We start from the raw sequence: 27,072 nt of genomic DNA, 5'->3' as shown, positions 1-27,072 counted from the left end.
CTTTTGATTAGCAAAGCAGAAATTCAGAAGCAGCGCGATGGCCCAAAGTTCTGAGAGAAAGGAATTGATCAACAAGCTTATATCATCCGCTACTGGATTTCATGTGAGTTTGTACAATTTGTCGGTGCAGTTATCAAACCGAGTAAGCATTGTCTTGTTAAACTAAGTTCATCACAATTATTCGTTGTTCAGAGTCATTCGATGACATTTGAGTCATTTAATGACAGAACAGCAGCATCAGTTTCTTTTACATTACAATTATTTGGCCACCTTAGTCTCTTTGCCACTACTGACAGGCATTCCCTGATTCTGAATCATGGCTTCTACTAGATCATGTTTTATCCTCGGAAAAGAAAGCTCTAAGTTATTTTGCCCAGCTTGAAACTGAATGCTATTCTAGATGCGTTGCCACTACTGTTTGCACCATGAAACATTTCAAACATGACATTACACCAAACATGATGAAGCCAGTGATTTTTATTTATTGTTGACAAGTTTTAGGGGTCAAGCTGTTCGCGAACTATGTGCATCCTATTCTGTTTGGTTTTTGTAGAAATCTTCTTACACCTGTATTAGTTTTTTAAAACTCAAGTCAAGACGTACAAGTTTACTTCAGATAGGAAGGGACCGATGTTTTTTATAAATCAATATCACTTTTAATTATACTAAAGTCTGGATACTGTTATCATACAGGTTCATTGGTGCTGCTTCAATGAACTCATAATAACCTACCGTACTTTTCGGACTATTAGCCGCAACTTTTTTTCTGATATTTTGGGCCATACGGCTTATATAAGGGTGCGGCTATTCTGTGGTTTTTTCTTTCACCACTCGGGCGCATTAACTGGAAGCTCCGGTTAGTGCGCTTCTAGCGGTGAAAGGAAAAATGAAACAATGCCTAACGGTACTGTTCCGTTAGGCATCAGGTTAAAAAGCTTTGGTTAATACGGAACAGGGCCTAACGGCACTGTTCCGTTTTAACTAGCAAACTTGCTGCCGCGTTAAAAAGCACCGTCCTGAGTTCTGCGGCCTATACAAAAGGTTCGGCCTATGTATTGTTTTATTATCGTTTTTTGAAAATAAAGCAGATGCGGCTTATATAGGGGTGCGTTTAATAGTTCGAAAAGTACGGTAACTAAAGTTTTCAAAGTGTATTGTTATCATATGGTGGTAGTTTGTTTATACTCCATGATTATGTTTTAGAAAAAAGAGGAGAACTTCAGTCTGTGCCGACAATATGTCACCTCCAACCTTCGCTTTCATAAATATCTGGATGTTGACAGCCATAAAGTTACCAAGATGCTTCAAGGGTTGGTTTGACCGAATTTTTAACATTTTATCACTAGTTAATTTTTGTAATGTCAACCAATTTAAAAGTTGCGCTATAGATACTTACTATGTAATCTGATTAAATTATAATGTATAGAAATTGTTAGTGGCTTTGCATCACTGCAGAGTCCTACAAATAGTGACAAGTAGGGTTTAGATGAACGGAGTTGACTCTATAAAATTGAACTCATCAGACTGATTTTCTTATCGCTCTGTTGCTATTGACCAGCATCGCTGTGTTACTGATAATCATGTTTGATCAACCATTCCAACTGTAAAACTTACTGACTATTACTAACTATTACTAACGATCATTAGACCCGGCGTCGCCTGGTATTTCTTTCATTTTCAATGAAAGCAATTGTCTTTAATGTGTGCGAAGGAGCATTCTTGAGTTTCGAATCGGATAAGTGTTTAAGAGCCTGATTCTCAGAAACCAGACACAGTTTGAAACTAAATATTATTTTTGGCAACCTGGCGGAAAGCACTGAGCGCATGCGTGTGAGGTTTGGACGAATTCGGCCAAAAAAGTGGAAGTGCATAGCGTTTTATGTATACAAACATACAGATTACAGACAATGATAAAGTTGGGTTTATTAAATAGTAAACAGATTTTTACTGCCATAAAGTACCATTTCACTCTCTTATTCGTTTCATTAGTTTCATAAGGCTCTAGTATTAAGGGTCAAATGCTGTATCATCACTTGTACTTTCATGCAATTATTTGTTGTCTTATAAAGGCCACAATAGCAGAGACATACTAGACCTGCAATTTACCTACATGTATATTTACCCTTTACATTTAAAATTTTATAATTTACAATTTGCCCTATTGAGTAGATGAAGCAATTTAATCGTTAATCTCTAAAAAGCAATACTATTGTGCTGCCGAAGCCGCTTACAACGTCAGGAGGTGTAAACATAAACACAGAATACTCACATGAACTATTCTGAGCTCCTTGTCTTAATTTCTATAGGAAGTCTGATACAAAGATACAAACATCAGCTCAGTGAATGCCCGCAGCAATGTCTATCAAAAATAAAAAGGGTCTTCAATTATTTGAAAGTTGGGAAACCGCTTGTAACCAGCTAGCGTTTATTGCTATAACTTTTTTATTTTGCAGATCTGAGCTGTAATTCTCTCTACGATATGTTATCATCTACAACCGAGTTGTCAAAGTTAATACTTTGAAGGTCTTATAGCACGTTCAGATAGTGTCTAGTCACAATATGAAAATTAATAAACTGCAGCCCCTTTTGTTACTTTTAGACTGTATGAGAAGTTTACAGTTCACTCGGAGACGTCAGCAGGAGAAGTTCTCAGACAGAAGGTGTCGCAATTCCTCGATGCCTCTATTTTTCAGCATAAAGATGCTGTAAAGGTCGGTTGTATAGCTATTTGTAGCATACTCTAGCTACTCATTGTTGCTTAACATTTAACTCGCTTGCTTCTTGCAGACGGACACTCATTATGCAGTTTTGTCCTTCTTGCTCGACATGTCCAGTCGGCCGACAGATAAGCCTCAACTTCCCCTTGAAGAGACAGAGGTGGATAAAGAATGTATGTCACTTCTCCTTCGTAAATTAACTTACTGAGATATCTTGGGTAGCTTTTGTGATCTTTATTACACATTTAAAACATTAGTTAACTTGCTGCAGTGTTCTTTATGAGGTAATGGTTGCCTTTGAGGTTACCTTGGCATGGCGGTCTTATTTGCTCTGTTGTCTAAGAGTTAATTTATGAAGCTGTCGTTGTGCAGTCTTTAGACCAATACACAATTTGCTGGGTTCAACCATTCAGTTGTTTGTTGAATTTTGGATTGGTCTTGTATTGGCTGCCCTAACTTTTTTGTAAGTCAATGTATTTTTAAATACCGCAATATAGATTAAAAAATCGGATAAACTTTTCAATCAGATAAAATTTACTAGTAATTGTTTGTATAATCTTTCAATTATTGACTTATCACAGCAGTACAGACGTAGTATACTCATCGGGTATTATTACCAGACAAGCCCTATATCTCAACTAATTCATGTATTTTTAATTATGCCACCACAGTTGATGACTTCGACTGGTACCGCTACTTGACTGAGGATCTGGAGCCTCTGCAGACACATTTTTCTGATTCAGATGTAAGTCGCATCAACTATTTATTTTGCGTACTTCATTGCCGATTAGCCAACTATGGTTTCTGATTTACTCGTTAAAATGTTCAAAAGAGTGTTTTGTTAACAGGAAAGAGAAGAACACTCTAATTGAAGGCAAGCAATGTTACAATCATGTATTTGTGTAATATGTATTCTCTATCATTCGAAGGATTTGTAAAAAATGCCGGTGTTTTTGTTCATTGTGAGTTATGTATCTATCATTATAATCACATCAAATGAGTGGATTGCTGAGTCAAAGATAATTATGCATTTATGGCGCTTGATATTCACCGGCCTCTTAGGTAGTTCAGATCGACTGTCTTTATAGTCTGACTCACTCGAAAGTGATACAAGCTTAGCTTCTGAAACAGTCGGTGGGCTGGAAATTTGTGAAGAAAGCATTGCTCGGCATGTAGAGGCAACTACGAATGACATAAGAAAGCAAGTGGTCTGTCGGTATTGGGCTGCTGAATCTGATGTGCAACTAGATAACAACTCAGATCTTGCGTATAACTGGTGAGTTTGAAAATGGTGTAAATGGGTGCACTACCTGACCCGTGCCTGATATAACTCGGTGCACTACCTGACTCATGTTGATATAACTGGGTTCACTACCTGACTCATGTTGATATAACTGGGTGTACTACCTGACTCATGTTGATATAACTGGGTGTACTACTTGACTCATGTTGATATAACTGGGTTCACTACCTAACTCATGTTGATATAACTGGGTGTACTACCTGACTCATGTTGATATAACTGGGTGCACTACCTGACTCATGGTGATATAACTGGGTGTACTACCTGACTCATGTTGTTATAACTGGGTGCACTACCTGACTCATGTTGATATAACTGGGTGCACTATCTGACTCATGTTGATATAACTGGGTGCACTACCTGACTCATGTTGATATAACTGGGTGCACTACCTAACTCGTGTTGATATAACTGGGTGCACTACCTGACTCATGGCGATATAACTGGGTTCACTACCTGACTCATGCTAGTATAACTGGGTGCACTACCTGACTCATGTTGATATAATTAGGTGTACTACCTGACTTATGCTGATATAACTGGGTGCACTACCGGACTCATGCTGATATAACTGGAGGCACTACCTGACTCATGCTGATATAACTAGGTGCACTACCCGACTCATGTTGATATAGCTGGGTGCACCACTTGACTCATGCTGATATAACTTGGTGCTCTACCTGACTCATGTTGATATAACTGGGTGTACTACCTGACTCATGTTGATATAACTGGGTGCACTACCCGACTCATGCTGATATAACTGGGTGCACTACCTGACTCATGTTGATATAACTTGGTGCTCTACCTGACTCATGCTGATATAACCGGGTGCACTACCTGACTCATGTTGATATAACCGGGTGCACTACCGGACTCACGTTGATATAACTGATGTGAAGCTGCTATAGTCAGAACATTTAAAGTCATACCTCATACCTCTTTCATTGGACAACAAAGTTTCTCAACTCATCTTGGAGCCAATAGCAAACAATAATTATTGCCATTGGATAAAGATCATTCAGGACCTTTGGTGAATCTCCACTTTATTTTCCAGGGTAACAAGTGATTTTGTTTTCTTGTGCTAAAGAAGTTGTACTATGGGACATTTGTGTTTATTCTTAATTACAAATCCCTCCCTTAGGGTTATGCAATTCTAGTTAAGCATTGGCTTCATTGAGCCTTCATGAAACTAATCATTTTATAGTTTATCATAGAATGAACACTCACACGATATTAGGAGCGTTAGTGAATCATGGTAGTTCCTTCCTTGTCTGTGAAAATGCATATTTGCTCATATTGATGAGAACAGGAAACAGCCATAGATGAAATTAACATCAATTATTGCTAATAGTAAACTTTCAAAGCCAATAATTTTCTCAAAGACGAAAACAAAAATTTTTCCATGGGTTAATGTTTGGCGAATTCAAGGACATATAGGTGTTCCTAATAGTATTAGTTGTACCCTGTAACCGCAATAATAATTTAGTTGACTTGAAAAAAAATTGACACAAATGTTTTACACACGCGATATGAAAGCTATATATTATTTCAAAGTAGCTACTCACTCGTATTATCGTTCAACTTATTTACATTGTTTGAATGTGAGTATTCGAGTATCGCTAATATGTGTTTTGGGAAGCATAAACTAAATGTATAGAAACACTGCTTTTTAAATTTGTTTTGCTTGAATTTTTTTAAATGGTTACAAACATCCTAATTACAAAAATACACAAAGTTAGAGTTAAATTTAGCTTTACAAAGTATACCGGTAACTATCAAGCATGTACATGTACTTTTGTGCTGTCTCTAAATATCTCTTGATCATTGTGGGTATTGTAGGTTAGTTGAGCAAAGAAAGATAACAATGTTGTCTGTCATGGTAGCACGGTAGCATGTTTAATATTTGCTCTGGTTCGTTGCAGGGTTGGCCATCTGCGAGATGTTGGCTCTTTGGAACAGACGAATGACTGTTACATGTCAGAGTATGAAATGGTTAGGGAAGTTCTCTGGTATGTAATCCATCTGTCTGTAGAAATCTCAAAATCTGTGTGTAGTTCGGTTTGTACAGCTATAGCTATTAAAATATTTGAATGAAGAATTCGTATCGCAGAAGACTCGATCTCAGAACCTCCCGTTGGCCAGGTAAAGGCCTTACCAATTTAGCTACGTGAAATTGATGGATTTTTTTGGGTGATACATGTTGCTATGTGGGCGAAAATCTCTGTTACGGCGCAACGTAATTTTATGCTTGCTCTCCGGTGAGAGCAAGTAGTTAGCTCTTATTCGTAAGCTTACTCAAAATAGCCATTGGCAATGTGCCAGGCTAATGGCAAGTGGCAGGCAACTACATTACCTCTCATTGTTTATAAGCTGATTTTAAACATCGTGCAACGTCGGGCATCCGCTAGTATATATTCGAGGTTTGATCCAAAAGTTCCCGGAATGGAGTTGTATACACTTGCATATTTTTACAATGGAAAAACCCACTGCAGCGTTTGCTGGGAAACATCTCCGGAGTGTTGTCACAAACTTTCAGGTTGCTATGTCAACGCGTTCTCATGTGACCCGACGATATGTCTGGTCGATATACCCACACCTGACAGACAATATGTCAAGGTCTGTCAGGTGCATCCATCGCTTTTTAAAAAAAATTATCGTCATGTCTAATAAACCGGAACGGCGTATTTGCATTAAATTTTGTGTGAAATTAGGGAAAACAAGTACTCAGACAATTGAAATGTTAACTATTGCTTTTGGAAATGCTGCTCTAAAAAACAATTTTTGAGTGGTACAAACGTTTTTGTGAAGGTAGAGACAGGACTGAAGATGACGTGAGGTCTGGCAGACCAGCGTCGTCAAAAACCTGCTCGTAAATCGACAGTGTGAGGTCACTAGTCATGGCAGATCGACGTTTAACCATTAGAGAGATATCTGGAGAGACTAGACTTGGTTTTGAAACTGTTCAAAAAGTTTTAACTGACAATTTAAACATGAAACGAGTCGCAGCAAAGTTTGTGCCACACTTGCTAACTGATGACCAAAAAGGGCTCAGGATGCAACGATTTTAAGGAAGCTTTCAGGAATTATCAAAACTTTATTTCAAAGGTCATAATATCCTTGTTTTCCCTAATTTCACCCAAAATTTAATGCAAATACACTGTTCCGGTTTATTAAACAGAACGATAAAAAAATTTAAAAAGCGACGGATGCACCTGACAGGCCTTGACATATCGTCGGCTCACATGAGAACGCATCCTCATAGCAACCTGAAATTTTGTGACAACACTCCGGAGGTGTTTCCCAGCAAACGCTGCAATGAGTTTTTCCATCGTGCGAATATGCAAGTGTATGTATACAACTCCATTCAGGGAACTTTTGGATCAGACCTCGTATATCAGTGTTGGTCTGTTGGTCATTTGTTGTTTGTGTGTCCAGTCATAACAATAAAGTTTAAGGAATGAAAAATCCCGTTCGCACTGGATTTGCACTCGGAATTTCCAGGTCTGCAGACACGCGTGCTAAACCACTAGACTACGTGTCTAACTAGCTGTAGTGATGAATAATTGTAAACATACTTATGCACCTGCCAATCTTTAATGTCGATTGGTTAAAATACTCGCGCTTTAGCTAAAGATCCAATCTTTTCCTAACGCTAGCTCAAGTTATAATAACGCCTCTTATTATTGTAAGGTTAATTAGCTTAAGTTACTCAAATTCATTGGGTAAAGGATCTTAGCCTCTTAAAAATAAACTTTTTTCGCAAAAACCTTTTTAAATTACCTGGGCGTTCATCTAGTATACATATAAACTTATAATACAGCCTTTTGCCTTAGTGCAGCTGTTTTATAACACATCATGTGATATATGGAATACGTGCTGCAAGTTTTTTTAGTAGTTTTATTATCATTTGCTGTATATCTCTCTGAAGTTTGTAATATATCGTATGCTCCATATTATTTGTGCTAATTAATATACACTATATATCTCATTTTGGTATAAAATGTTGTTACATACCACTAAGTAGTGATCTGTGTATTTCTCTGTGTCATATAATACGTTCTGTATATCTCTTTGTTGTATAAAACGTGTGTTGCGTGTCTTCCATGATATATAATATACCGTAAAACCTTTAATTGAACACCATGGCGCTCTATTTTTCAACCTTTCTTCTCTAGTGGCGGTCAATTGGAGGTGGTGTTCAAATAGAGGCTGGTGTTGTATTTTTCAAATGACTCATCAAAATTTTGGGAAGATAAATTTAGCCCTTTTACGGGTGAAGCGAATGTCACCTATATTTTGCCCTCTTTTCTCGGTGGACCAATATTAAACATTTTGATTGCAATAAATCTGCTAAATTACCTCTAACTTGTCAAGGATCTCTTAATAAATGTGCATCGAAAAACTAGGAAATATTTCTACCAGTTGATATCTATTGCTTGCAATTGACCTGCGATGATATTATAGCCTGTGTCCTTCTTTGCATTTTGTTGGATTTGTCAAATTTTATTTCATTCTAAATTTGAAGCCATATTTTTATTTTATATCTATATTTAACATTGTTAAATAAAAGCTCATTGCATTCACTGATATGTCTGCTACAGTTTGCAGCCAAAACTAGCTTTTTATGTGCAATAGAAGTGGAGTTATGAGCATCGATCCATTGCGAGCTGTGTTAAGATAACTGCTAAGATGCTATTAAATAACATGCTATAAATTTATGTATTTATAAGTTATGCAACAATAATCTATCAAATGATACAACTATATATTCATGAGCATGTGATATAAACTGACCATACTTATGTTACATGCAGAAACAAAAATTTACGTTTTTAAAACAAAAATATTTCCATCGCTTGCTCAGATAGCTGCGTTCTGATTGTTGCTTTCGATGGAACGAACATCTTCTAGTTGTCCAATACCTTCCATAATATCTTCTAGCCTGAACTGTTCTTTTGCACTGCCGAACTAGTCGATATTAGCATCCAAACAATTTTTTGGCTGAGCCAAACTTTCACGCGCTGCATTTAGCACTAATGCAACACGTAAAAGTTTGCTTGCTAAAAGTTTGGTTGCGTAATCTTTGGTCCAAAAACTAGCGAACTGGTTTTTATATGCATGTCCTTCAAAGTGTTAGGACCACGTTAAACAAAAAACTATATTAGTCTGAGACAATAGTTATTTTGATAGCGTTGCTTTGAAAGTTCATCTACCATCGTAAATTCAAGCTGTTTTTTTATAAATGTAGGCTACTTCAAAGTAGAAAGACCGCGTTAAACAGCGAGCTACTACTAGCCTGAGACCGTTATTGATTATTGCTACGGTGTTGCTTTAAAAGTTTTAATGAAAAAAACAAAAATCGTAGGAATTAGATAATAATAAAGTTAACTGTTACTGATATAAGCGATTCGTTATTAATACGATTTTGTGAACACTTTTCTACTGATCAGTTGATATTATGGGCTCGAAAAGATCAAATAATGTCAAATGGAGGTGGCGTTCAATTGGAGAGCGGTAGTCTATTTTGCAATTCTGCTCTCAAGGTGGCGGTCAATTGGAGGTGGCTTTCAATTAGAGGTTTTACGGTATGTTGTCTATATCTCTGCGATATGTATTATAAACTTCCCTGAAGTTTGTGTAACCAGATATATGCTTGACCTGTCTAGAATTGCAGTACACCTTACATGTTGATAGATCCTCTCCATTTTGCTGTCTCAGTTTCTAGCAGTATTATAACTAGCTGCTTAGGATGTATTCTTGGTTCAAAACTTATATCTCTGGCAATTGCTTAGAAATATTGGTTAACGATTTCTGGTTACTTTGAAATCTAAATATCTAAATAGAATCCATTTTCATTCTGCAGTATTATGATTGTGTAAAAAACCTTCCTATTGTTGAGTTGGCTGCAGTATATTGCTGTGATTTATGTAATCTTAGTGATAGTACATGCCTACACAGAGTGTCAGTGATAGTGCATGCTTACACAGAGTGTCAGTGATAGTTCATGCCTACATAGAGTGCCAGTAATAGCACATGTCTACACAGAGTGTCAGTGATAGTGCATGCCTACACAGAGTGTCAGTGATAGTACATGCTTACACAGAGTGTCAGTGATAGTACATGCCTAAATAGAGTGTCACTAATAGTACATGTCTACACTGAGTGTCAGTAATAGTACATGCCTACACAGAGTGTCAGTAATAGTACATGTCTACACAGAGTGTCAGTGATAGTACATGCCTACACAGAGTGTCAGTGATAGTACATGTCTACACAGAGTGTCAGTGATAGTACATGCCTACACAGAGTGTCAGTGATAGTACATGTCTACACAGAGTGTCAGTGATAGTACATGTCTACACAGAGTGTCAGTGATAGTACAGGCCTACACAGAGTGTCAGTGATAGTACATGCCTACACAGAGTGTCAGTGATAGTACATGCTTACACAGAGTGTCAGTGATAGTACATGCCTAAATAGAGTGTCACTAATAGTACATGTCTACACAGAGTGTCAGTAATAGTACATGCCTACACAGAGTGTCAGTAATAGTACATGTCTACACAGAGTGTCAGTGATAGTACATGCCTACACAGAATGTCAGTAATAGTACATGTCTTCACAGAGTGTCAGTAATAGTACATGCCTACACAGAGTGTCAGTGATAGTACATGTCTACACAGAGTGTCAGTGATAGTACATGCCTACACAGAGTGTCAGTGATAGTACATGTCTACACAGAGTGTCAGTGATAGTACATGCCTACACAGAGTGTCAGTGATAGTACATGCCTACACAGAGTGTCAGTGATAGTACATGCCTACACAGAATGTCAGTGATAGTACATGCCTACGCAGAGTGCCAGTGATAGTACATGCCTACACAGAGTGTCAGTGATAGTACATGCCTACACAGGGTGTCAGTGATAGTACATGCCTACATAGAGTGTCAGTGATAGTATATGCCTACACAGAGTGTCAGTGATAGTACATGCCTACACAGAGTGTCTATAACAGATATATTATTATTCCTCATAAAGTGTTGGCCAACATGCTGGTGTCTGTCACTCTGTTTATCTTATCAACTATCAAGGCTTGTTTACAGGATTCTAACTGGTACAGAAGTTACCTATGTTTTTGTCTGGGATGATGTAAAACATTTATTCTCCATAAGAAAAGATATTAATCTCAGCCACACAACAAAGGTGAGAGTTAGCTCATATCACTATCAGATGTTTGAATAGTTTACCTGTGAGTGCGCTGCGAAAAATAGCATGAGGTCTGCTTACGTATAAGAACACAGCTACGAGAAAGCAATGGCTTACAAGTTTAATTGTAAAGCAAAAGCTAATAAATTTCAGGATGAAGAGTTGTTTGCTATCAGACAAGTTTGGTTTTCATAAATACTTTTGTGTAAAATTGAAACTTTCCACTTAAATTCCTTGCATAAATTGTGCTCTTTCAGGCATCGCTGACCTCGATTCTCAAAGTTTTCGCTGATTTAGCCACCAAACTTTCGCAGCTCCGACATTTCACCTCCCGTTTGTCTAAGGGAGAATTCTCACAGGTTTTCTGCCGTACATATCAGGCTTTCAGCGTTGCATGCTTGGAGGTCCTCTCGGAAGTAGACAGATATTCAACTCAGCTCACTCAGCAAATCAAAGCAAATGGTAAAATCTCTTCGAGTGTCTATCTTAGTGTTGCGTTATTATTTCAACTCTATGTAGATTTGCAGCCCTTGTCGCTATATTTACTGATAACTCTAGCATCTTGGCATCATTTCATTTGTTCTGTAAAGCCGGCTCACATTTTCTCTTGACTATCTCAATGCTAGTTTCATAACAACTCATTAAGTTTACAGCTCTTTGATTAAACTGAGTGCAGTATAATAGTTTCTATCTAGTACAGTGGTTCGTGTTCGTTGTGAATTCACTGACATATTGAACTGGTGCTGAACAAAACTTTTTGCTAAATCTGATTTTAAAAATAAAGAATTGTAATTCTATATTTAAAATGTACGCAATCATACCTCCACATACATAGATAATTCATTCCTATATTTGTTTGATATGTTAAAACCATTGTATGTCGGAGCGCGTATTATTATACAAATCCACCGTAATGTTTTTAAATTCATTCTACAACCCGAAAAATTTATGATCGCTTCTTAATGAATACTGCAGGTTTTTCCACATAGCACTAAAACAAATGCATTAAGTCTGTGTAAAAAATAACTTTATGAAGTAATAATTAATAAAAGGTTCGTGTTGTTACCTTACCTTGAAGACATGAGAATGGAAGTAAAGTGCCTTGCGCAGATGTTGAGGTAGAGGTGATGATAGAAATACACAGCACAACTTACTCTGACTTAGACAATTTACACTAAATTTGTTTATATAGTTTTATTGTTTTAATACGTTTCATATTATATTTTTAATATTCACCAGCATTCTCACTTTCACATGCGAAACTGCAATGCTTTGGGAAACTGTGAACACCGTATGTTGCAGAAATTTTGGGTGTCGTGTTCAACATTTTATTAACTTCAATATCATATGTTGGAAGGTTTGTAAGTTGAAGTGATTGTAAATAAAGGTTTAACTGTGTTCCCTTAAGGTACCAAGTAAATGTAATCAGTATATCTGTATACAAGTCAGGCGCCAAAACGTCAGCTAAACCAGGCATTTCATCGATACACATTATTGTCTGTCCATGCTCTGATGGCCAATCATATTCCTTAATGTCCTTGCTAACCAATCAGATTCCTTAATGTTGCTCTGCTAACCAATCAGATTGTGCAATGTCTCATGGAACGATGAAGAAGTCTGGCACCTACTAGCTGCAGATATAGAATGCTGAACTAGAGAGAGCAGCATAGATAACATCGGTGTCTGTAATAACACTGAAGGTGTAATAATGCTCAGGAACCGGGTGGGATAGTTGAGCTTATCATTTCTTACTATTGCTTGTGTTGCTCTCCATAGTTTCCAAGAGTGCCTCGTCTTCTCTTAAAATTATTCAGGTTTCTCTATAGAGTTCAGGCTTTGTAGTAGTGTCCTGATTTCTTAATATGGCCTGAGGTTTTCAGCAGTGATATATAAACTGATTGTGCATTCTTGATGGTTTTCATTTGTTATACAAGCTATGATGTGTATAACAAAATATATACACCTGATGTTTTATTCGTTTGCCTTTGAGATGTTTTAAGGATCACATGGTTAGGTAGACATTATGTTTGTTATGTTCATTTTTAGATGAATCAGGGACTTTGATATCTATCCATCAGAAGTATAGAAGATTTGAAGAGATCATTGGCATATTACACAGGATATACACTAGCGCTATTCTGCCGTTCTTGAATGCTGACAGCCCTGTGGTATCGTCTGCTGCCACGTCACTTCTCATGGCCTGTAATGAGGCAGCCACTAATACTAGCATGGTCTGCTCAGATGTTGTAGGTCGCTTCTCCGCCTGATTGCTCTCAGGCTAACTGTTGTGTCTAAGCTTTTAAATCTAAGACTGTTTTATTTGTTGTTGTAAAGCTCACCTGCAGTTTAATTATACCCGCAAGAGTAAACAATTTTTCTCACTTTGGTTCAGCCTGTTTGTCCTGAATAGATCTGGTCGCTATAAAAAGGTTCTTTCACAAATAGACTTTACTAATACCAATTGTCTGCAATCACTTGAAATATGGTCTTTGATGCATGGTATGAATCATGGTATTTAGAGCATAAGATAGTTAAGGTAGCCCCAACAAGTCTATAGAATGCCCCATGTGATCGCCAGTAAATCCTTTCTGTTACAGTCATTAAAACTAGTGAAGGCGTTTGTGATAACACTGGAGCCGTATCTTTCCATCATTGATGAATGGCTGACACACGGGCACTTCAATGATCCCTTCTCAGAATTTGTCATCAAAAAGTATGTCATTCTTACCAAGAGAAACTATAGGATATGCCCTGTTAACATTTTAGTTGGAGGTTGTTGTTTATGTACCCTTTACAACTAGGAATGCAACTACATGTATATGTAGTTGCATTGTCAGTGACATTTGTTCATGTAAGACACCTTTGTCAGTAGAATCTGTCAGTGTGAGACAGCTCAAGTCAGTGGCCTTTGTTCATGTAAGACACCTTTTGTCAATGGCATCTGTCAGTGTGAGACAGCTCAATCAGTGGCCTTTGTTCATGTAAGACACCTTTTGTCAGTGGCATCTGTCAGTGTGAGACAGCTCACTCAGTGGCCTTTGTTCATGTAAGACACCTTTTGTCAGTGGCATCTGTCAGTGTGAGACAGCTCAAATCAGTGGCATTTGTTCATGTGAGACACCTTTTGTCAGTGACATCTGTCAGTTTGAGACGGCTCAAGTCAGTGGCCTTTGTTCATGTGAAGCACCGTTTGTCAGTGGAATCTGTCAGTGTGAGGCACTTTCACTCAATGCAGTGTCGGAATACCATCAAAGGGTGACTTGTATCAATGTTGCACTGCAACAGTAGCATGTGCGACATCTGGGGGTGAGAGACCAACTTTTAGTTCCTATCAAGCGCATCTTTACATGCCAGCAAAAAAAAAATTCTTCCCATTGCAGGAAGTCTGCAGAATGCTTGGATGAAACCTTCTGGGACACAGCAGTGGAGGTGGCAAATGGTGGCGCTGACTCGCCAACCAATGCTTTCTCATTCAGTTCATCAGTTCCCAAACTATTGCAAGGAACTCTGCCGAAGATAGCCATTACCGGCAAATCAATGGAAATGCTCTCTCAGCTTGGCAAGCTCAGTCATGCTATTGGTGGGTTTGATATTCCTTTTATACACCCTTGTTTCCTTTGTATGTTTCTCATATGTAGACTGAATCTTGTTGGTCTGCTTGTGACTATGTGATGGCTGATCTGTGGAGGCTTTCTTTTGGCTAAGAATAAGACTTCAATAACAGGTTATTAAAACAATATATGTGTGATGCTGGTCTATTATTTCATGGAAATTCAATCTTTATTATTACAACAGCCATGGCTGTTTGAAGCCAAGGTGCGAGATTAAAAAACAAATTACATCATGTGGGTTTTGAACTCATAACTTTCCGCTTCGTAGCCTGACACTCTAATGCATGCACCAATCGATTGCCTCTCAGAAATTTGAATTGTGCTGATAGTTATTTCTCTGTTTTATCAACAAGTCTGATGATCTCACACAGCACACTAGACTACTAGGGCACTAGTTACAGTGCACCCTCAAGATATGATTACCCTGACACACGGTTTTTTCACCTCACCATATGAATCTTATTTCACCAGACGAATTCAACAAAATTTTCGCCCCAGTTCAAGTTTGGTAGTCAGTGTGCTTATTACGTACATCAAAATAACAAAGACGTCAAAATGCTGTTTGCCGAAAATATTTCCACAATGGCTGAAAAAGATATGATGACCGATTTCTCTCAGTTCAGCAGTTCTCGTGTGTAAAACAGTAATATTTTCCCTTCGAAATCGGCAGCAAAGTTGGAGTTGCAATTTCTTTAAACAGAAGGTCAGACAACTGCTTTTAATCTATTAACAAAAATCCACTTCATTACAAAAACTGCACCGTTCAGGCTTCCTTGCCGGTTGAAACAAGTTTTAAACATGTTCATTAAAATTTATAGTAAGAGCTAAAAACAGAAACTGATAAGTGATTAAATTTTAGTGATAAAAAGTTAAAATACAGTAAAATAGTTGAAAAAACATACTAAAACTTAGCTTGAAGCGATTGAGTGTGTGTGTTTAATAATTTCAACTTATTTGAGGTGAATTCAAAGTTTATGTTATACGTACGTCTGTCCTGAAAGAAAGAACTCCCTATGGTACGTACTGCTGCTACTGCACATACAAGTTGTGCATTGTAATGTTACATTTTATTGCAGATCATATCCACTAAATACACTAAAGTTACTGAAGTTACCTATATTTAATAAGGTAAACATACTATTGGTTACTAATTTTTAATATGTACAGCACTCTAGTAAATTTTAAAAATTTACTAGGCTCAGCAGGGAATGTCAAAATATTCTGGTGAATTTTAAATCAGCAATTAGGGAAATCAACAATATGTAGCGGTACTCCAAAATCAATTATTTACAACGATGCAGAAATTAAGAACTCACAAGAGATAGCCAATTGTTTTAACCAATATTTTACATCCGTAGGTGCTACATTAGCCCAGGCTTTTAGCAGCACTCCAGGCCTTCGGGACAACATGGAAAATGTTTATCTGTTACCAACAGACCTGCGGTTTCAGTTTAGCTAAATTAGTTTGTTGGTGATGATTATGTTGAGGATTTGTTGCATAAGCTGAATGCAAATAAAGCTACAGAATTAGGTTCGATTCCAGCAAAGCTTGTGAAAATTGCAGCACCTGCTTTATCTTATCCTTTAGCTCATATTAAAAATACAGTGACCTCGGTTCTCGACCACAGTTCGTTCTAGAAGGTTGGTCGAAAACCGAGTTGTTCGAGATCCAAAACAGTTTTTCCCATTGGAATTAATATATGTACGTTTTAATCTGTTCCAAGTCGATTTAATAGCTTCGGTAAAGTATTTTTTAACATTTTACACCATAAACTGTACTGTATACTACATACTATAAATAAAAATGGGTAGATATAGATCGTGCTTAACTTTAATAAAAGATTTTCTCTCTATGATGATGAAAAAGGAAAACAAAAAGTAAACATCATGTGTTTTGCTCTTAAAACATCGAAAACATTAAAGGTTAAGATACAATACAAAAGTTGCAGAAATTGATAATGGAATGGCAAAAAAATGAAACAGATCAGTTACATCAAAAGTTGTGAAAAAAAGAAAATAGAAACAGCTATGGCTTATTTACTTTACATCTTTTAAGAAGAATCCTTCCAAACAATTTAGGGTAACTCGACTGGAGAAGTTGTGGCCCTAAAAAATATCTTCGGTAGAGTCGACGTCCTCCCAGATGGCTCCTTTTTTAAGAATTAATGATGCGAAACTTCTCCCTTTTTTAATAACCTTGCGAAAGTGGCTCATAACAACGTTGTTAAACGTATAAACATGCTGTTTCCGGAGCTGTTCCGAATGTTTAATTCAAATTTGCATGTTCCGGTTTGGTCAAGAACCGAATCTATGGTCGAGACCCGAGACAAACAAATCTCAAATTTCTTGGTCGAAAGCCGAGTTGGTCGAGAACCGAAGCATTTGAGAACCGAGGTTCCACTGTACTAGCTTACAGTTACAGTAAGTATATTCCCGGATAACCTCAAAATAGCAAAAGTTAAATCTTTGTTTAAGGGTTCACTAAAGCTTTTATCAAATTATAGACCGATATCTATATTTCCAGATTTTAGCAAAAGTTTTAAGAAATTTGCTAATACGCAAATATGTAAATATTTAGAAAACAGCATTCTTAATGTTATATTTCTACTAATTGATGAAATAAAATTCACATACACTTATATAAAATTTCGATAGTTTTTACCAGGGGATGTTTGCATTATATAATTGCTATGGAATCTATAGCCCTACATACGATTTTTTCACCCTACGATGCCAACCCTAGAACAAATCAAAATTGTATCCTGAGGGTGCACTGTACTGTTAATTGTAGCTCCAATTACCTATCAGATTTATTCGAAGGTCGGCTTTTAACAATCCACATTGTCAAGGCTACCAACTGTCCATTAGAGACACATCTGCAATCCAAACATGGTTCCAAGCTTTTTCTTGTTTAATAGCAATGCCACAGCTTCAAAATTGTATTTTCAGGTAAGCAGGAACGCTCGCTGCACAAGGTTTTTACGGAGCAAATTTGCCAGGAAATGGCATGGACAAGGACGAGCGAGTGTGAGGAGACAGATACCATTAGCTCTAATGTTATTGATGGAGTGGTTGCCAAGTTAGAGTGTGAAACAGATGTTCACCCTCTACTCCTCTCCAATCTACATACTCTTTTTCAACAAAACAGTCCCTTAATTGCAAACAGTTCTGTTGGGTAAGTGATTCTTCTTGTAGTTGTCTGCCCATGTTTGGATTTGGTCAAGTTTCGCTAAACTCAATGATAACTATCAATGCAATAACAATAGTAATGCTAACACAGTCACACATTTAAATACAAATTAAATTCATTTCTGGATTTCCTTCGTATGTTAAAATCGTTGTAAGTTCCTACAAATCCATTTAAGTTGTTCTGCAGCTCTAAAATATATGATATCTACTTAATAACCACAGCAGTTAATTACTTTTAATATTAAAACAAATACATTGTATAAACCAAAGAAATGTTATAATCAGTAAAAATGTTTTTATTGTTGCTTTACTATTATGACACGCTAACAAAAATATAGAGTTGGTGACACACGAGTTTAGAGATAGAAGTGGTGATAGCACCTACCCTAATTTATACTAGGTGAAGCTTACACTAACTCAGCTCATGTTATTAGGTATGTTATTATTAGTATATATTCTATGTTATTTACTTTGCACCAACCTCCTTGCTTTCACACATGAAACTGCAATGCTTCGAGAAACCTGGAGTGTTGTATATTAATAATTACTTCTGATTGTAGCGTCAAAAATTTACCAAAATAATCTTTAAACTATTTGTATATTAAGAGGTTTGGCTGTAGTATACGTAAATAGTACATACATATAGGGCACTCTCAGATGAGACCTCGTGCATCATGGCTGACCTTAGTAAGGTCATGTCTCACTCTCTAGAGGTCCTTATAGAGGAACGACATAGACGTGTTTCACAGTGCTTATTGACCGTGCTCAAAGAAGAATGCAGACTGCAGCACTATCTTTCCATGCTGAGGGTAAGCTGGGTATTGTCCATGTTGTAAGCCGTACTTGTGTGCAATTGAGAGAAGAATGAATAGCAGGTTTGAACCTCGACTGGTTTGAAGCTCGACGAGTTTGTATATCGACAACGTTTGGTCCAATCTCGACAATGGTTTTACTATTTACTATTTTCATAGTAAATGAGCGATTTATATGTAAACGATTTATTTGCGCAAAAAATATCTTGTGATCCATTTAATGCAGCACTCCCCAGCTCATGTAAGCCTAGCAATATTTTGTCCAATCTAAATATATAGAACCAATGCTAAAATAAGTAACAATAATAAATGTGGTTTACTGTTATGCTAGCAGTGTGTTATATTTGAAATCTAAACTTCAGTGAGTAGCTTTTATTTTTTGAAGTGAGGGCTAAACTGCGAAAGGCATTTATTATTATTCGTTGAAGATTAGTGCGTGAGAGCACCAGAATAAAGGATAAAATTATTGTAAAACTGCACCAGCCTTTGTCGATATTCAGACCAACCTTTGTCTAGATTCGGACCAACCTCTGTCGAGATTGGGACTTGTCTAGTTTTGGACTTGTCGATGTTGGGACTGTTTCCTATTGAGAGAAGAATGAATATCAGCCATTGTGATGGGGTCAGATCTTATTTACTTTTATTTACTCATCATTTGTGATGCTAAGCTTGGCATCAGCGATTTGACTTATCAAATAGATGAATACCCAGCATTGCGCGGATAATAGAAATGCTTTTGAACAGAAAATTCATTTTCATTTGATATATACAACTGTTACCTTGATATATACAACTGTTACCTTGATATATACAACTGTTACCTTGATATATACAACTGTTACCTTGATATATACAACTGTTACCTTGATATATACAACTGTTACCTTGATATATACAACTGTTACCTTGATATATACAACTGTTACCTTGATATATACAACTGTTACCTTGATATATACAACTGTTACCTTGATATATACAACTGTTACCTTGATATATACAACTGTTACCTTGATATATACAACTGTTACCTTGATATATACAACTGTTACCTTGATATATACAACTGTTGATATATATACAACTGTTACCTTGATATATACAACTGTTACCTTGATATATACAACTGTTACCTTGATATATACAACTGTTACCTTGATATATACAACTGTTGATATATATACAACTGTTACCTTGATATATACAACTGTTACCTTGATATATACAACTGTTGATATATATACAACTGTTACCTTGATATATACAACTGTTACCTTGATATATACAACTGTTGATATATATACAACTGTTACCTTGATATATACAACTGTTACCTTGATATATACAACTGTTGATATATATACAACTTGTACCATTCTAACTATTAAATGAAGATGGTTATCTATATATGTATATCTCAAAGTTTGTGTGTGTATTCATGTATTCATCTGTCGTTGGGATTGTCCAGCTATAGCTATTATTTTACCATTGCGCCCACGCATTACGATGCCTCTGTTAAGAAATATTTTAGGACCTAAATATATGCAACACGATGCTTCTTCGTCTTTTTTTCGCTAGGGCTAATTTGTTCCGCCCCACGATATCGATAATAATTTACCTCGAACATAAAATTTGGCAATTTGTGTACTGATTATATACGACATTAAGAGATATACATTGCTCGCCATGGCGAGTTCAGCGTTGTCCGTTATGGGAAAAACCGATAAAATGGATGTGTGATAAAATTTTAGTTAAAAGTTTGAAGTTTATCAAAATACATACTAAAACTTCCTTCAAGTATGTGTTTAGTAACCTAAATTCATTGAAGTTAGATTCAGCGTTCATGTTGCACGTCTGTCTCTGTCAGGTAAAAACTCTCCACGTGGTACATTGTAATGTTATATCTTGCAGATCATAACCACAAAATACACTAAAGTCATTGTAGGTACCCATGGTTACTAAGGTTAACATATTGTACTGTTACTATTTTTAATGATGTTGATTTTTACTAGGAGGTGATTTCATTAGATAATTGCTACGGGTTTCTATACCACTCCATGTACGTCTATAGCCTACGATATTTTCGCATGCCAATTTTTGCATGACAACATTGAAACGAACTAAAATCATATAATTGTATACCAAATAATTTATCATTGTAATCGTAGCAAAACAGACTATATGTAGCCATTACTTGCTAATGACTTCACATTGTCATTTAAACACCTTTACTTTTTTTTTCATTTCAACTGATTTCAACGAAACCTTTTTTTCAAAGTTTGAAAGTTACAGCTGTTTGACAAAGTTTGAAAACCTTTACAGGTGTTGTTATTTTCTCTTTTAATTTTATTTCAACTACACAAAACACTTTTCTCATGATATGTAGTTTGAAAGTTAGAATGGTAAATGTTGTTATATGTTAAATACAAATCAATTTTCTGTCCAAAGACTTTTTTATTACCTGGGCAATGCCGGGTTGTACAGCTAGTTCGTTTATATATTTGATTATTTTTATATTTGACCAATGTTTTTGAGCTGGCTGACCCCTACTTTTGTCATTTTCACACCACCAGGAGGTAGACAAATGGCGCATTACCCATTGTTTAGGGTGGGGGTTAAACAGTAAGCATATCAACCACCGAAATTTTACATGAAATTGTCTGAAAATTTAATTTTGTTATTGAAACTTTATTAGAACAAAAGTTTTGAAATACTTTTGGTTATAATCGTCACTCGTTATGATCTCTCACACATTTGTATTTTTTAAGCGTGCTAGTAGTAACCAATAGTATTTTAACACGCGCTCTAAGGGTGTGTATGTTAACCCTTGAAGCTTGTAATGTATGTAATGAGTATGACCACAATTATTTCATTGTATAGCAATGTAGCCACATGGTGTAATGGATAGCATGACTGTCGACTGAATGGATGTTTCTGAGTTCAAATACAGTGCGAAGCAGGTTTGTCATTCTTAGATTTTAATAGCTATAACTGGACACACAAATGACAGATGACATACAAACAAACACTGAGATCTATATATAATATAGATTTGCAAAGGCGAAGCGCTTAGTTGGTGGTTTTTACTGGGTATAGAGTACAGTTACAGGGTATAGAGTACAGAGTGTTACAGTTAGCAAAGGTGAGACAACTGCTCATTGTGGCATTCAGAAGTTTCTTGCGCAATCGCAGAGTGCCCAAGTATTTGCATACTATAGACTGTGATAGTGATTAATAAATTTGAGTAGTTTTGCATAATTATTGCTTGAATAACAGGTTGGTTAATTTTATTAAATTATGAAGTATTTCTTTACCGCTCGTATTTGACTGTTTAGTAAAACTTAGCAAACGATTTATATGCTTCTGAGCTGAAGCAACAAACCAACTGATGTTGGGAATTGTTTGAGGCAGTGAATTTTTACAGCTATTAATCACAATGGCTACCATTTAGAATGTTCATGTCTCACAATATCTAGCCATCATAATATCCACAATGTCCACACATCACAATTTTCACACATTACAATGTCCACCCATGATAATGGTCACGCGTCATAATATATCCACTCATAATATTCACTCATCACAATGCCCACACATTAAAATGTCCACACATCATAATCTCCATAAATCCCAATGTCCACACATCACAATGTCTACGTATCACAATGTCTACACACCGCAATGTTTCTATCACAATGTCCACATTCTACACTGACATACCACAGAGAGTATACCTTCTCGAGGCTGGGGATATGATGTCTGAATTTTATTGGCCACTTTATGACAAAATATGCCATTCAGAACACTGGAGAGATGTTCTTTCTCTTAACATCAGCCTTCAAGAAAGCCTTGAGAAGAAGTTCTCTTCAGATGCTAACAGGTAATCATAGAGCTATAACGTGAAGAGTGCCATGTACTCTACGGTTGCTACTTTGATACAAGCTCAAGTATGAGCCTCATAAAATATGATTAAGTATTTTTTCCGTAAACCTCTGCTCCTTCAGTGATAGATAGGAAGATCAAACAGAACATATTAGATATACATGTACCTGCCTTGTCATATACAATTGTACACAGAGTACTTTGTAGCTAGGTAGTATTTGTCCTTGTTTAACGATGTTAATTAGTTCCAGAAACCCGTCAATAAACAAATGTGTCGTTAAATAAATCTCAAGATTGTAAAAACCTAAGTTAGGCCATTTCATCATCATTCGGCAATATGGTATCTTTAATTTTTTTTCTCTTTCATACTTTTAAAGCTTATTTACTGTTTTGGCAGTACATTAGAGTCTTATCTAATATTTTACTCATAGATTTTACGATTTAAAAACCTATGCTAAACTAGAACATCAGAAGTAAATGGGCGTCACCATTTCGTTATCATTTGACAACTGTGTACTAGTGTACTAACATACGTACAGTAGTGTGCTATCATACGTACAGTAGTGTGCTATCATATGTACAGTAGTGTACTACCATACGTACAGTAGTTACTACCATACGTACAGCAGTGTAATACCATAGGTACAGTAGTGTACTACCATATGTACAGTAGTGTACTACCATACGTACAGTAGTGTACTACCATACGTACAGTAGTTACTACCATACGTACAATAGTGTACTACCATACGTACAATAGTTACTACCATACGTACAGTGGTGTACTACCATACGTACAATAGTGTACTACCATACATGCAGTATTGTACTACCATATGTACAGTAGTGTACTAACATGCGTACGGTATTGTACTACCATCCGTACAGTAGTGTACTACTATACATACAGTAGTGTACTACCATACGTACATCAGTGTACTACCATATGTACAGTAGTTACTACCATATGTACATTAGTGTACTGCTATACATACAGTAGTGCACCATATATACAGTATTTTTTATTTTCTATTCTTTCTCTTTTTATTATATAGTACAACATGCCACCTGTATTTAGTGCTAAATATCTATTGGATGGATGGATTGGATTATTTTTGACAATAATTTAAGGTTTTTGGAAACCTACTGATATCATGTACTATAGTACGTCCAGCACTCTGTCGTTAGATATGCCACCCTTATTGTCACATACTTTAGTACATACAACACTTTGTACCTAACTATACCAACACCATAAAATCATAATGCTATGATATATTGTGTTTACTAGATTCAATATCAGTTTGACAGAGATGCACAGATCTGATTTCCTCCCCATACATATGCTAGAAGACTTAACTCTTCAGTACAAGGTAAATCCTCATCTATTAGAAAAGTTCCCTGTTATAGCATCTGTTATTTTGGTGGTCGTTTTGTGAGCCTTTTTACAAGCATCCAATTAGGAAAAACCATTTCGTCATTTTGCCAATTTTGAAGGTCAATATATGTGTCGAACATCTGTGGTCAATAAGTAGTATGTCATATGTAGTTAGTTATGTTGTGAAACTGCAGTGAGATCTTCTAAATGCCTTGGCTGGTAATACCCACTGAATATTAGGAACTTTAGGCTAACATCTTACACTGACTTGCCAGTTTATTGTGAAACCATATGACGCCGTCATCTATTGTGTTTGGGTTTATCAGGTAGACTGGCCTATCGATGTCATCTACAGCAGCAGTTGCGAAGACTCCTATAACCGCATTTTTAGATTTCTTCTTCAAATAAAACTAGCCAAGTACTCACTCGATCATCTCAAATTCTCAGGTCAGCAAACCAGCACCGTGTGTCTTTTGGGATTTATCTCTTTAGTGACACTTATGGTCATCTTGTCTCTGGTTTACAGATGGCTAACTTGCAGCGGTGTGTGGTTTGTACATTTATGCACCTAGTAAAATACTTGAGATATTATAGTATTTGTAATTGACCTCTTCTTTAAAGTACTTCTCAAAAGTTTTTGTTCTTTTGCGCTTAGTTTATACGCTGCCAGTTTGTTGACATCTTAGCTGCCAGATTATAGATATTAGGCTGAGGTTTAAGAAAGGAACCTGTCAAATAGTTTTGACCAAACCATTCTTGCTTTCATGGACATCCAGTACACTGGCAACTATGATGGATAGCTCTTGAATTAATATTATAATTCTCTCGATACGATCTGGATGGCTAAAATGTAATCTTTTTGTTGCAAGTTTTATGGGCTAATTTCTGTGTAAATTTGTAGTCTGTTGGTCTCTGCGGGAGACCATATTAGCTGAGTTGGGAGTTTATCACTTTTTTAAATGCACGGACTTGATAAAGGGATGCATGGAGAGTTCCTTCTTGTCTTTAGATTTGGATCAGCAGCAGCTGTTCTTATTGGAAAATGAGGAAGAAGCAGACACAGCTTTAGAGGAAGTTGTAAAGCAAGATCTTTACCTGCTGCGCATGAAGTTGTTACATTTTGTAAATGGACTCCATGACTATATAATGACAATGGTTAGCTCACAAACTTGTTGGCCTCATCAGATACAATAAAAGTCGTTTAATGATGTAATTTCGTTTGGAGGTCTTTGTAATCTTGTTTTATGAAACTCATCCTTGTTGCTGGTCTCCCGATGCATGTACTTCCTCGTTTCTATTCACCCTTCTCTAACATTTACTATCTTTAATATATCTCCTCAACATACTCAATTACTTCAATTACATACTCAACTTCTTTTTTCTTTTGTATCTCTGAACTCCACTTTTCTCCACACAACTTTCTGTAATCTCTGTCTATAGCCATGTCATGGGGAGATTATCACAAAACAATTTTCTGACTTTTTTACAGACGCTGCATGCATCATCCAATCAGCTAGAAGAAAGGTTGGGCAAGGCAGCAGACTTAGAAGATGTCATCAGCTCTCATCGTGCCTATCTCACACTCATTTATAATCGCTGTTTCTTGCATGACAGCAATAAAATTCTACACAACTGCATTCTGAGCCTGCTGAATAGCATTCTTTCTTTTCAGAGACTTTGGGGTGCTGCCCACACCTCAAATATGTGAGAGTTGTTAATTGTCATTTCTTAGTTTATACATTACACTCTTGTCTGCCTGGTATTAGTTTCCTATCAGCTTCTATTTTTAAATTATTTTTTTGTTGGTTCTTTTCTAACCATTCAAAATATGCTATAAAAATCATGATGTAGCACCTTCGATGATTACATGGTTACAGGAGGGGGAGGCTACAAGGCATACGTACCGGATTTGAACGAAGTTTTCAGAATCTTACCTCTATCGTCACATCTGTAACCAACACAGGATCTGCATCTCACTGTAAGTACTGAATAGTCATGACAAAACAAACGTCTACAGCTTGTATTGAGCCTGTTATGTTCAGCTAATTTACACGACTTGGTTAGAAGCCTGTGAATCTTTTTGACTATGGTTACTCAAAATTTAAGACCTTCATTGTTGTAAAATATTTGAATGCCTAATTTGATTAATTTCATGACATTGAAATATTTATGAAATTCTATGGGCGATGCTTAAGATGTGTAATTTTTATGGTAAGCAGCCGTGTAAAAACTGTAAGATCTAATATCTGCAAAATGGGGGTCCTCTTTATAAAACAGGGGTTTATGAAATACACAGTATTTTCTTGGTTTTAATATTAGATGATTGCAATTTTTGTTTTAAAAAGTCTCAGTTTTGCATTTATAAGCATAAGAAGATACCATCACACCAACCTTTGCATGTGCTACTATGCTACTGTCCCAAGAATGTATAGCTATGCATACCGTGATATTTACTGATCTACTGCTACAGTACATTCTCCATTGCTTTCATAACCATAGTGGTTGTAGTGTTTGATGCTGTTTGTTATGCAGTACTACCATGTAGTATCTATTGACCATTCATTTTAACATTTTCTTTTTCAGTGGAATCATTTGCAAGCATTCTTCGGAGTGCAAGCCAGACGTCATGAAACTATTCAATGATATTATCAGTGATTTTTTGGTTTGCTGTGTTATTTGTTATTATTTAGTGGTAATAAAGCCAGATGAAACAATCTTCATGAATTAGCATGTTGTATAGCCTGTACAATGATACACAGCCACCCCCCCCCCCCCTATGTGGGGGCTGTCTATCATTGGTCTGTATTAAAGCTTTTATTTGATTAAGTTGGATTATAGTACTTTTAATTTCATTTTGAAAGTTGGCGCTTTCACGCAAACGAAAATGTTTTTAAAGATTTTCTAATTTTGTGATTTACAGACTTTTCAACAAACAATGCGTAATGTACATGTATGTAGATTGTAGCA

The 27,072-nt window shown here is 36.4% G+C and overlaps 1 protein-coding gene across 1 annotated transcript; it reads left to right on the top strand.

The window, feature by feature from the left end:
• On the top strand, positions 1-26,839 carry LOC137408840 (gamma-tubulin complex component 5-like). The gene is made up of 21 exons (XM_068095424.1): positions 1-103; positions 1,204-1,310; positions 2,600-2,711; positions 2,788-2,890; positions 3,389-3,462; positions 3,806-3,993; positions 5,946-6,032; positions 11,128-11,227; positions 11,488-11,692; positions 13,277-13,476; positions 13,828-13,943; positions 14,611-14,810; positions 17,791-18,016; positions 18,677-18,839; positions 22,571-22,725; positions 24,019-24,100; positions 24,432-24,552; positions 25,115-25,260; positions 25,595-25,809; positions 25,983-26,083; positions 26,689-26,839. Exons 1-21 carry the CDS (start codon positions 38-40, stop codon positions 26,733-26,735), a joined length of 2,814 nt encoding a protein of 937 aa, XP_067951525.1. The 5' UTR covers positions 1-37; the 3' UTR covers positions 26,736-26,839.
• Positions 26,840-27,072: the final 233 nt, after the last annotated feature.

This window comes from Watersipora subatra, chromosome 1, assembly GCF_963576615.1.
Source record: "Watersipora subatra chromosome 1, tzWatSuba1.1, whole genome shotgun sequence".
NCBI classification, from domain to species: Eukaryota; Metazoa; Bryozoa; class Gymnolaemata; order Cheilostomatida; family Watersiporidae; genus Watersipora; species Watersipora subatra.
The sequence above is the reverse complement of the archived record's forward strand: the minus strand, read 5'-3'. Positions and strand labels throughout refer to the sequence as shown.